The 13,327-nt window shown below is 41.9% G+C and overlaps 2 protein-coding genes across 9 annotated transcripts in view; both read left to right on the forward strand.

The window, feature by feature from the left end:
- Positions 1–6,022, forward strand: LOC130929546 (uncharacterized). The gene is made up of 2 exons (XM_057856769.1): positions 1–1,828; positions 2,174–6,022. Exon 2 carries the CDS (start codon positions 2,498–2,500, stop codon positions 3,419–3,421), a length of 924 nt encoding a protein of 307 aa, XP_057712752.1. The 5' UTR covers positions 1–1,828; positions 2,174–2,497; the 3' UTR covers positions 3,422–6,022.
- The window catches only part of astn1 (astrotactin 1), a 506,238-nt gene that overhangs the window by 151,505 nt on the left and 341,406 nt on the right, over positions 1–13,327 (forward strand). For all 8 annotated transcript variants that reach the window (XM_057856766.1, XM_057856768.1, XM_057856762.1 and 5 more), the window contains exon 7: positions 6,029–6,178. In XM_057856766.1, the coding sequence (XP_057712749.1) occupies positions 6,029–6,178 (150 nt within the window). The remainder of the gene's footprint in view (positions 1–6,028; positions 6,179–13,327) is intronic.

Consider the following 13,327-nt stretch of genomic DNA (forward strand, 5'->3'; position numbering starts at 1 on the left):
AGGACTTAAACTTCAATTTCTCTCACCATTTGATGGTGTCGCATCCAGACCGCATGACAAGTAAATATTTATGGTGGCTGTAGAAGGTTGTTGACTCAAGTGTTGTGTCTGCTCATGGTTCTGACTTACACCTACACAGATATGTTAAATATTTGCACATGGTTGGTATTAATGCAATGGGTCAATGTTTTGCAAATGACTGTGTGCATGTATCATCGATATCATTGCATCTGCTTGCACAAATGTAAAAGTAATTAAATTCAGATTAATGTTTTGAATGTTTAAGATTTAATAGATTAAGACATTACATTTTGAAATAATATTACAGATTAATATTATTTCTTTGGAGGATTGGTTAAAATATTGTCAAAGTGTGGTTTTGCAGCACACTTTATCTGTCTGCATGCCATGTTCTTGCAACTTTGATCATGTACTTCAATGACATAGAAATGAAGCATAGAAAATAAAGTACAAAGCCCTTAAAATAAAAGCCTTACAAAAAGTCTTACAAGCCATTACAACACCTCCAAGCCAATTATTTCAGCGTAATGTGCATACTTGTCACAAACCGCAACACCTTTAATTGACATAAGAAGACTATTAAAAAGCTTATAGCATGGGGTTTACAAAGATCCAAAGGAAATATTCATTTTTGACAAAGAAGGATAGCATTTATTGAAAATGTTAAAAGTTAAGTTGTTTACTTGTACTCGCTTGGCATTTGACACTTTCAACACTGGGAACACTGGGTCTAAACTGTTATACAGTTGTGTTCAAATGTTTTAAACCCTAATTGTTGTATAGTATTTTAGCAACTCTAAGATGTATTTATATGTATCACATTCAAAATGATATCAAATTAGGATTTAAATGTAAATAGGGCTGTCCTAAATGGTAGTTTTTCTTCCGAGTAATTAGGTTAACACTAGAGGCTTGCGAAATTTCCGATTCTTAGATTATTCGCGATTCGGCCGTGAAAGATTCGAGAACAATTCACAAACATCAAAATTCCCATTATTGAATTATACCAGGTAAAGCAGAACTAAAACAGAGTCAGCGCGGTCTTCGGGACACAATGAGGAACGGACCGAGAATAAATATTAGGTACAACTCATGCCGCTAGATAAAAAAAACAATAATACCTGACTGCTGCCGACAGCTGCTTCAAACAACACCCAGTTGCTAGTTGCTACAAACATAAGGACACATACGGCTATAATAGATATCACATACAGTGGGGCAAATAAGTATTTAGTCAACCACTAATTGTGCAAGTTCTCCCACTTGAAAATATTAGAGAGACCTGTAATTTTCAACATGGGTAAACCTAAACCATGAGAGACAGAATGTGAAAAAAAACCCCGAGAAAATCACATATTTTGATTTTTAAAGAATTTATTTGCAAAACAATGCAAAATGGAAAATAAGTATTTGGTCAATACCAAAAGTTCATCTCAATACTTTATTATGTACCCTTTGTTGGCAGTAACGGAGACCAAACGTTTTCTGTAACTCTTCACAAGCTTTTCACACGCTGTTGCTGGTATTTTGGCCTATTCCTCCATGTAGATCTCCTCTAGAGCAGTGATGTTTTGGGGCTGTCGTTGGGCAATGCGGACTTTCAACTCCCTCCACAGATTTTCTATAGGGTTGAGACCTGGAGACTGGCTAGGCCACTCCAGGACCTTGAAATGCTTCTTACGAAGCCACTCCTTTGTTGCCCTGGCTGTGTGTTTTGGGATCATTGTCATGCCAGCCACATCTCATCTTCAATGCCCTTGCTGATGGAAGGAGATTTTCACTCTGTCAGGAATGAGCGGGCAGGCAGGTGGTGTAGACCCAAATGCAGGGAAACATAAAAAGGCAGCAAGGCAGGGAACTCAAAAAACGTTTTAATTATAACTAACCAAAGGAACAAAGTACAAACAAAAGGACTGGGGATCAAAAAGGCAAGGTTCAAACAAAACTTACTTTACCGGAGGGACTAATACACGAGGGCTTGGACAGGACTTCAACTTTGACGCAGACACTGACATTGACAATGACGCAACAAGGAGTGAAAAGAAACTGGGTCATTATATACACACACGCAGACAAAGGGTAACGAGACGAGGAACAGCTGGGTAACACAGGTGGATGCAGTTTGCAGGATATACTGGTAGAACACACACAGGTGAAAGCAATGGGCAATCACAGGGACAAGTCACACTAGGAGAAAACAAACACAAAACCTAACAGTACCCGCCCCCCAAGGGACGGATCCCAGACGTCCTCAAGGAAAAAAAAAAAAATCCCAAACACGGTGGGCAGAAGGTTGCCCGGAGGAGGGAGCAACATCAGCCCGTCGGGGCTAGTCAGGCGAGCGTCCAGGACGCCAGAAGTGGGCCGACCGCAAGAGCCGATCGGGAGGGCGTCCAGGGCGCCAGACGTAGGGCGCACGCACGGGTCGATCAGGCGGGCGTTTTGGGCGCCAGATGTGGGGCGCCCACACAGGTCAATGGGGCGGACTTCCAGGACGAGGGTAACTGGCTGCATCATTTATGCCACCCAGCCATGGCAGAAAACAAGCAGCAGCAGGAACGGCAAAGACATCGTGCGGCGGGTCAGGCTCGGAGTCGTCGTCGTCGGTCGGACCAGGCACGGAGTCGTCGGTCGGACCAGGAACGGAGTTGTCGGTCGGACCAGGAACGAAGTCGTCGGTCGGACCAGGAACGGAGTCGTCGGTCGGACCAGGAACGGAGTCGTCGTCGTCGTCTGCTGGCGGAACAGCGTCGGAGTCGTCGTCGTCTGCTGGCGGAGCAGCGTCGGAGTCGTCGTCGTCTGCTGGTGGAACAGCGTCGGAGTCGTCGTCGTCTGTTGGCGTGACAGCAGCGGAGCCGTCGTCTGCTGGCGTGACAGCAGCGGAGCCGTCGTCTGCTGGCGTGACAGCAGCGGAGCCGTCGTCTGCTGGCGTGACAGCAGCGGAGCCGTCGTCTGCTGGCGTGACAGCAGCGGAGCCGTTGTCTGCTGGCGTGACAGCAGCGGAGTCGCAGGAGTCTGCTGGCGTGACAGTAGCGGGGTCGCAGGAGTCTGCTGGCGGGACAGCAGCGTGGTCGCAGGAGTAAACAGGAGCAGTCGGCGCGGGCACTTGACTGCGAGGAGTCAGCACGGGCACTTGACCACGGGTAACCGGCGCGGGCACTTGACTGCGGGGAGCCGGCGCGGTCACTTGACTGCGGGGAGCCGGCGCGGGAACTTGACTGCGTGGAGCCGGCGCGGGAACTTGACTGCGTGGAGCCGGCGCAGGAACTTGACTGCGGGGAGCCGGCGCGGGCAGCGGACTGCGGGGAGCCGGCGCGGGTCCACGCTGTCGGCGTGGACGAGCACGCCGAGGCTTCCGGACGATGTTCTGTGGCAGACTGGGTGGCACATTACGTGGTGAAATCGAAGGAGGGTAGTTGGAACTACGGCCCTTACCTGGGCGCCCCCGCCGGCCACCACGCGGAGGTCAGTGTAGATGGCCAAACGGGAACCCAGGTAAGGGTCCAGGGAAAAAGGCTGGAAAGGGGGCGTGGAATGACCGAGGCGTGACAAAAACTGAGAGGGTGAAGAATAGGGCATGGAATCAAAACCTGGGTCGGAGTCAGTGTCAGAAAGGAAATCATATAAATCGTGATCTTCAAAATCAGAAAAATCTGAATCTAAAAAAACGTGGCGAGGCAGAATATAATCGGGGAACAGGCGGATGGTCGTCGGCGTGTACGCCGGTGCTGGATTTTTCCCGCTGGGTCCACTAGTGGTTATGTCATTCTTTCAGGAATGAGCGGGCAGGCAGGTGGTGTGGACCCAAATGCAGGGAAACAAAAAAAGGCAGCAAGGCAGGGAACTCAAAAAACGTTTTAATTATAACTAACCAAAGGCACAAAGTACAAACAAAAGGACTGGGGATCAAAAAGGCAAGGTTCAAACAAAACTTACTTTACCGGAGGGACTAATACACGAGGGCTTGGACAGGACTTCAACTTTGACACAGACACTGACATTGACGCAACAAGGAGTGACAAGAAACTGGGTCATTATATACACACACGCAGACAAGGGGTAACGAGACGAGGAACAGCTGGGTAACACAGGTGGATGCAGATTGCAGGATACACTGGGAGAACACACACAGGTGAAAGCAATGGGCAATCACAGGGACAAGTCACACTAGGAGAAAACAAACACAAAACCTAACACACTCAAAATATCTCGATACATGGCCCCATTCATTCTTTCCTTTACACAGATCAGTCATCCTGGTCCCTTTGCAGAAAAACAGCCCCAAAGCATGAGGTTTCCACCCCCATGCTTCACAGTGGGTATGGTGTTCTTCGGATGCAATTCAGTATTCTTTACAGTATTCATCTGACCATAACACATTCTCCCAGTCCTCTTCTGGATCATCTAAATGCTCTCTAGCGAACCGCAAACGGGCCTGGATGTGTACTTTCTTCAGCCGGGGGACATTTCTGGCAGTGCAGGATTTGAGTCCCTGGCGGCGCACTGTGTTACTGATAGTAGCCGTTGTTACTGTGGTCCCAGCTCTCTGTAGGTCATTCACTAGGTCCCCCCGTGTGGTTCTGGTTTTTTGCTCACCGTTCTGTTATCATTTTGACGCCACAGGGTGAGATCTTGCATGGAGCCCCAGATGGAGAGAGATTATCATTGGTGTTGTATGTCGTCCATTTTCTAATAATTGCTCCTACAGTTGATTTCTTTACACCAAGCGTTTTACCTATTGCAGATTCAGTCATCCCAGTCTGGTGCAGGTCTACAATTTTGTCTCTGGTGTCCTTCGACAGCTCTTTGGTCTTGGCCATAGTGGAGTTTGGAGTGTGACTGATTGAGTTGTGGACAGGTGTCTTTTATACCGATAATGAGTTAAAACAGGTGCCATTAATACAGGTAACGAGTGGAGCATCGTTAGACCTCGTTAGAAGTTAGACCTCTTTGACAGCCAGCAATCTTGCTTGTTTGCAGGTGACCAAATACTTATTTTCCACTCTAATTTGGAAATAAATTCTTTAAAAATCAGACTGTGATTTTCTGTGACTAAATATTTGACAGACGACGCCGGTGTTAAAACGAATAAAGAGAACTAGATGCGAAATGACAGATTTGCCGTCTAGTAGTTGCCACGTTGTAAACAGCCGCCATCTTAAAGCAGGAGACTTCTCTAGAAGGCTCTGTTGTAGCAAACCTAAATAACGTTTTATCTAAAATACTCCTAATTCGGGAAAATCTTGACTTGAATCTATCTTCAAATGAAGAAACAGTTTTAAAACTTTGACATGTTGAAAGTAGACAAATGGGAAATTATGGAATAACGATAGCAAATTTAACAACTTTAACAGGTGATTCACATCAATAAATTAATTGAATGTAATTTAAAGCTACTGATACAGAATGGGGACTTGAGTATTTTATTCATTGTTTTTAACTGTTAACCTGATAATGAAATATTAGTTTGGTTTAGCCTGAGAGGATTTTTGGACAATTTTGGAACTAATTTACAACACATTAACAGCACGGGGGTGGGTGTGTGTGTTAGGGGGGTTAAATCAATAATCGATTTATGATCGAATCGGAGCCTCTGAATCGTATTCGAATCATTAGGTGCCCAAAGATTCCCACCTCTAGTTAACTCTTTGTTTTTCTTCTGTTTGACAAAACCTGATTTAGCTTTGCTGGTTAACTTCTGAAAGCAGCCTAGAGTGATCCAAATATGATCTTTTGCCCTTAACTGAATCGGATTCTTTCATGATGGTCTGAACGGGTCAAGTCACATGAAACCTGATCTGCCCCCCATAATTCTATCGTGTCTCAACTTCCAAAAAGGCTTACGTTTTCATCCAGCTGCCTTATTTACAGTATAATAGGTAGATAGCCCATTGTTTTGGGTTTGTTTCTGTTGCATGTTTAATAGAGTGTAGAAGGAATGAAATGAAATCACTTCATATGTCAATTTCTATCTGTCCCCATTCCATTGTGTGTTTGTTCCCAGCAGCAGGTTCCCCGCGGAGTCCTATCAATAAGACCACACTAACTCTAATCAGTGTCATCAGCTGTGTGATGAGCCTGGTATACTGCTCTCACATATCCTGCAGCCTCTCTGTACGTGTAATCCTCCATGTGCCAGAGCACCTAATCGCTGACGGTAAGGCTTTTGCAGCAACCTAAGATTGGGGATGCATTTTCCTCTGTGAGTGTGCTAAATGGGTGGGTGTGCGAGTAGGTGTTGAGTGTTCTGAGCAGGTATTTTGTGCAGCTTTCCAGAGAATTCACTCTACTGTGTCACTAACAGAGTGCAGGTGTTTGGTGGGTGATCTGGTGATTTGTTTTGCACTCTGTGAGACAAAGGTAAATGCCAGGCCAACCACCCCCTTCCTGTGTTTGTGATGTGAGACAAAACAACAAATATGCTCTCAAAGCATCACTGCATATTGAGGCCAGGTCACTGAGACCACCCACAGCAAGTCATTTGTTGTACTTTGACTTAGTTTCCCTGATTTGATTACAGACAATGTAAAATCCCCCCTTGGACAGTTATAATATTTCACTTGGTTTAAACGTCAACATTCCCTTTTAGACATGGCAGAAAACACAGACAAGACTGAAAAAGCAGTTTCTGCTCTTGCACTCCTCTTTAAAAGAAACTGTTGTATTTTAAGCCATAACAACTGTTGTGTTTGATAGAGCAATATGTCTATATGCTGCCATAGAAGATTCATGGCGCATTAAGCCCCCAAACTATTTTTAATTTGCCCCTTTTACCCTGAAAACCCCCGTTTACAGACGTCGCTTAACCACTTTTGTTTCAACCCAGCCATAAAACGATGGTAATTAGTTACCATTTTGGCCCGAATATAGGATGGCCCTGATTATAAGACGACCCACTCTTTTTCAAGACTCAAGTTTGAAAAAAAGACTTTTTGAACTCCAAATTAATTTTTTATACAGAAAATAATTACAGTACATCTGAAACAAATGATTACAACAATATATTTGAGAGAAAAAGCTTTTTATTTTGCCTTATTCAAATCTTAATATCTGAACATTTAAATATGTAAACTAAAGTGCAATCACATCCGTATATGAATGGCTTCTGGTTTTTGAAATGTAAATATACTAATCCATTGTGATAAAACCACAAAATTGCAATAACTGCATTAACCATAAGGGGTTCGCTTTGGCCTGGGGACTCAAGTTCAGCATTCCCTTCAATGATATCTGGCGCCATCTAGCGTCGTGAATGCGTATAATGTCTAGACCCCGAATATAAGACAACCCCCACTTTTTCAGTCTTATTTTAATGCAAAAAAACACCGTCTTATAGTTGGGCCAAAATGGTATATTTGTTATCCAAAATGTCTGTCGTTTTTAGCTTAGAATCATTAAGTGATGTCTCATATTTAGTTTGGAAAAAAAAAAAAAAACAACTTTGAAAAATTATTCACTCACACATTTTAAACTTATAAACAAATTATGTCACAATGATAAAATGGCATCTGTAAAAAAGTCAGGGAGGGTGACATTCGCTGCCACCCTCCCTGACTTCCCCCCAATCCCTCCCACTTCAAGCGGATTGAACGTCTATGGCCGTCAGTGACAGCCAATGCCAGGCAATGAGGTAATTTTGGGCCATTTAAGGCCATTTACCTGTTGATTTTCAGTTACCTCCTGTTGATTTTGGGGTATTTCATGAGTCACTTCCTGTTTATTTTGAGTTACAGAACAGGAAGTGACCTGGGAATCACCCAAATGAACAGACAGTGACTCAAACTCAACAGGAAATGACCTGTAAATGCCCTAAAATGATTTTTTATGAAACTTTACTTTACCAAGGTTGCCAGCTGGCGAGTGCTGCCTGATTTTAACTGTTACCTCAGTCAATTTCAGCTTTCATACTCTAGCTCAGGGTTCACTAAATCCGGACATCGGTGCCACTTTTCCTGTCGTGTTTTCCTCGTCTCTCTCCCCTAACACACCTGAATCAAATGATTATGTCATCAGCAAACTCTCCAGAAGCCTGATAATGATCCTGATTATTTTGATTCAGGTGTGTTGGAGGAGGGAGACATGGAAAACACGACAGGAAAAGTGGCACCGAGGTCCGGATTTAGTGAACTCTGCTCTAGCTGTTTACCATTGACCAAAGGTCTATTGAGTGCGTAAATTCCCACCGATCTGTAATTTTATTCATAGAGGGAAAAAAAAAATACAGTATGTGACCAGAGAAATTGAAAACACATGACTTCATGTTTCAACTTTTATTTGCTCTAATTTTCGCCTACTTACGTATACAGCTATGCTTTGCACTCTTATTTTGTACAACCAGAGTCCTAGAGTCAACATAATTTTTTGATAGTCTGAAGATGTTGATGGTTAATATAAAATGTCAACTTTGAACCTCATTAGCAATTATAACATTTATTGTCATAAAAGTCATTACAAAATTCAATTTGTTTTTGTAGCTCTTTTATTTTAAACTGCTATCTGTTTCACATAATGTAGAATAATAATTAATCCAATGTTGAAAAGCTGAGAACAAGTACTCATGGAAAGAGTGATATTTGGAATATAGTCACCGTATTGGCCAGAATATAAGACGGTTTTTGCATTGAAATAAGACTGAAAAAGTGGGAGTCGTCTTATATTCGGGGTCTAGACATTATGCCCATTCACGACGCTAGATGGCGCCAGATATCATTGAAGCCAATGCTGAACTTGAGTAATGTTCTGTCATGAAAGATCTCAGCTACTTTCAAGTTTAACCAGTTTTATTTATTATTATTATTATTTTATTGCAATGTTTTTCCTTATTCAGATTTGTTTCAAGACTACAGTTACCTCACTTTGATGGTTAATGCAGTTATTGCAATTTTGTTGCTTTATCACAATAGATTGGTTTATTTACATTTCAAAAACCAGAAGCCAATCATTTACGAATGTGATTGCACTTTAGTTTACATATTTAAATGTACAGATATTAAGATTTGAATGAGGCAAAATAACATGCTTTTTCTCTCAAATAAATTGTCATAATCACTTGTTTCAGATGTACTGTAATTATTTTCTGTATAGTCTTTTTTTCAAACTTGAGTCTTGGAAAAAGAGGGTGTCGTCTCATAATCAGGGCCGTCTTATATTCGGGCCAATACGGTATTAACAGTAATATTTGAGAAATGAGGGGAAAAAAACAAACAAACTTAGGAGTTACAGAAAGTGTGCAATAATTATTGAAACAAAATAATAACCCTTGTTGTTTCTTGATTTGAATACCTTTAGCAGTACCTGTTGGAAACTTTTTTTTTTTTTTTTGGTTAGCTCTTTGAGAAAAGGGATTGAAGGTGGCCATTTGTAAGCGTTTATCCTCTTTGCATCTTGTCTGAAATGTTGCCTCATGGGAGCTCCAAAACAACTTTCAAATGACCTGAAAACAAAGATTGTTCAACCTCATGGTTTAGGGGAAGGATAGACAGAGCTAGCTCAGAGATTTCAGCTGTCAGTTTCCATGGTGAGGAACATAGTGAAGAAAACCACAGGCACAGTTGTAGTTAAGACCCCAAGTGGCAGGCCAAGAAAAGTCTCAGATAACCAGAGGCGAAGGATGATGAGAAAAGTTAAACTCCACCGACAGACTAGCTCCAAAGATGTATAACATGACACTTCTACAGATGGTGTCATTGTGGATTTGTTCAACTATTCAGCGCACTTTGCACACACATGGAGATAATGTATGGGAGATTAATGCGGAAGAGGTTTTTCTTTTGTTTAAATACTTATTTTATACTTTCTGTAACTCCTATGAACTTTTTTACACACTTTTTTTTTAAAAACTGTTTGTCTGCCACAAAAAGGGTGTGTTTTCTATTTTTGCTAAATAAATTAAAGAATGTTGAAAAAAAAAAATCACTAGTTTAATGTTTTCTTCTATTTATTCTGCACTTTAATAACAGCTGCTTTTTAATTTTAGCCAATGGAACAAACTAACTTTCAAATGCTTAGATAACTGTTAAATCTTAAAATGTGTAAAGCATTTATTCAATGACAAATCACAAGTAGGAACACCTCTGTGTAATAAGCAGTATTTAAGACTGTATAAATTATAAATAAACAAAACAAAACAAATAGATGATGCCAAATGGTAGGTGCTTGTTCATTGGCTTTTTTTTTTATTTCGGCAGAGTGAACTGCCAGTGGTGATATATAATAGACTGACTAGCCTCACTCATCTATCATGTGGAGGTCTGATTTGATTCAGAAAGCTGCTGCTTGCCAATGTTATACACTAGTCCGCCAGGGAAACATTAACATTCAAGAGAGTTATCCATGGGGAAACTTCGAAAGGAGAGATGAAAGATGGCAAATTTGCCTGTTGAATCACAAAACCGAGATAAATTTAGAATGTTTCCATAAATGTCTCCACAATCTTATCAGGCTTGATTTAATGTCACAGTGAATCAAATGCAAATCTGGATTCTTTCACTGTGGAAAGAAGCTATTAATGCCAACAGCTGGGCATGTTTCTGAGCACAAATACCATTAGGAAAAGCTCAGCTTCTTTGCTGTTCAAATTAGTGGAAGTAATTATTTGTTGTTTGCTTAAAGAATACATTCAGCTGTTTAAAAAAATAATAACAAATATTAAAAGAAAATGACATTGTTGATTATAAACAACACATTGCAGGCCACATAATAGATTTACCAATAAATTTATGTCTACAGTGGGGGAAGCTTCATCCTATGTAATTGAGTTTGTTGCAAGATGAAGAATTTTGTTTTTGTCATTGCACAACATCTAATTGACAGCCACTGTTTGACCCTGCAAAGAACAGTTCATAAAATCATTGCTAAATAAAATCCTCAATACCAGGAAAACAATAAGGCTTGTCTGTCAGGTCTCAGAAGATGTAAGAGTGTCCATTCTGTTTCGTCAAACAATGCCCCTCTCATTGGCCAAAATTTCAATCTGTGAAAGAAAGCACGACTGGCCATTCCAAGATAGATGCTTTGAACATTTTGTGATGCACCAATGCATCAGTTGTTAGAAAATCTTGTCTGTAAAGTGGTTTGCTCACAAACAAGACCCTTTTTAAAACAAAGGTTTCACTACACTCACCGGCCACTTTATTTGGTACAACATGCTAGTAACGGGTTGGACCCCCTTTTGCCTTCAGAACTGCCTCAATTCTTCGTGGCATAGATTCAACAAGGTGCTGGAAGCATTCTTCAGAGAGTTTGGTCCATATTGACATGATGGCATCACACAGTTGGTGCAGATTTGTCGGCTGCACATCCATGATGCGAATCTCCCGTTCCACCACATCCCAAAGATGCTCTATTGGATGAGACCTGGTGACTGTGGAGGCTATTTGAGTACAGTGAACTCATTGTCATGTTCAATAAACCAGTCTGAGATGATTCCAGCTTTATGACATGGCGCATTATCCTGCTGAAAGTAGCCATCAGAAGTTGGGTACATTGTGGTCATAAAGGGATGGACATGGTCAGCAACAATACTCAGGTAGGCTGTCGCATTCCAACGATGCTCAATTGGTACCAAGGGGCCCAAAGAGTGCCAAGAAAATATTCCCCACACCATTACACCACCACCGCCACCAGCCTGAACCGTTGATACAAGGCAGGATGGATCCATGCTTTCATGTAGTTGACGCCAAATTCTGACCCTACCATCCGAATGTCGCAGCAGAAATCGAGACTCATCAGACCAACCAACGTTTTTCCAATCTTCTATTGTCCAATTTCGATGAGCTTGTGCAAATTGTAGCCTCAGTTTCCTGTTCTTAGCTGAAAGGAGTGGCATCCGGAGTGGTCTTCTGCTGCTGTAGCCCATCTGCCTCAAAGTTCAACATACTGTGCATTCAGAGATGCTCTTCTGCCTACCTTGGTTGTAACGGGTGATTATTTGAGTCACTGTTGCCTTTATATCAGCTCGAACCAGTCTGGCCATTCTCCTCTGACCTCTGGCATCAACAAGGCATTTCCACCCACAGAACAGCCGCTCACTGGATATTTTTTCTTTTTCGGACCGTTCTCTGTAAACCCTAGAGATGGTTGTGCGTGAAAATCCCAGTAGATCAGCAGTTTCTGAAATACTCAGACCACCCCTGCGGGCACCAACAACCATGCCACGTTCAAAGTGACTCAAATCACCTTTCTTCCCCATACTGATGCTCGGTTTGAACTGCAGGAGATTGTCTTAAACCATGTCTACATGCCTAAATGCACTGAGTTGCCGCCATGTGATTGGCTGATTAGAAATTAAGTGTTAACGAGTAGTTGGACAGGTGTACCTAATAAAGTGGCCGGTGAGTGTATGTTAGTATATGGAAAAAATAAGATTTTTCCTCAGTGGTTGCAGCTTTTAATTAGAGAGGAACGTAATATGGAAAATAAGTTGATGCATTATAAAAGATGCAAGGAAAACAGTCACAGACTAAGACTTAAGAAACGATAGCAAAGTTCAATGTCCCATCTTCATTTTAAAAAGCAGACCAAAGATCCTTGACGTGCTGATTGAGGCCACCAAATAAAGGCAAAAAATAGATCGAATTTTTTTTTTATTTTTTTTTTTATATATACTTTTAGCTTCATAGCATTTACAAAAAACATATTTGCTGAAGGTAAGTCAATTATTGATGACTTTCACTCTCTGAATTGTCCTCTGTCACATGTTTTGGTGTGCCCACACTTTTAAGAAAATACAATGCTATAAACCAGGTGTCCCCAAACAATCCTACACTATTCCACATAGGGCCGCAGTGGGTGCTGGATTTTCATTCCAACAAAATAAGATGACACCTTCTCACCAATCTGATGTCTTACACGTGTAATCAGTTGATTGCAGTCAGATCAGAATCCCCATTGGTTAAACTGTCTGTGCTTGATCGGTAGAACCAAAAACCAGGACCTACAGCGGCCCTTGAGGACCGGTTTGGAGATCCCTGCTTTAAATGCTTGAGGGATTTTTGTTTCTTACATTTGAATGGCTTTCATACTCTAGCTCAGGGTTCACTAAATGCGGACCTCGGTGCCACTTTTCCTGTCATGTTTTCCACGTCTCTCTCCCCTAACACACCTGAATCAAATGATTATGTCATCAGCAACCTCTCCAGAAGCCTGATAATGGTCCTGATTATTTTGATTCAGGTGTGTTGGAGGAGGTAGACATGGAAAACACGACAGGAAAAGTGGCACCGAGGTCCGGATTTAGTGAACCCTGCTCTAGCTGTTTACCATTGACCAAAGATCTATTGAGTGCGTAAATCCCCACCGATCTGTA

Source organism: Corythoichthys intestinalis, chromosome 14 (genome assembly GCF_030265065.1).
Source record: "Corythoichthys intestinalis isolate RoL2023-P3 chromosome 14, ASM3026506v1, whole genome shotgun sequence".
Classification (NCBI taxonomy): Eukaryota; Metazoa; Chordata; class Actinopteri; order Syngnathiformes; family Syngnathidae; genus Corythoichthys; species Corythoichthys intestinalis.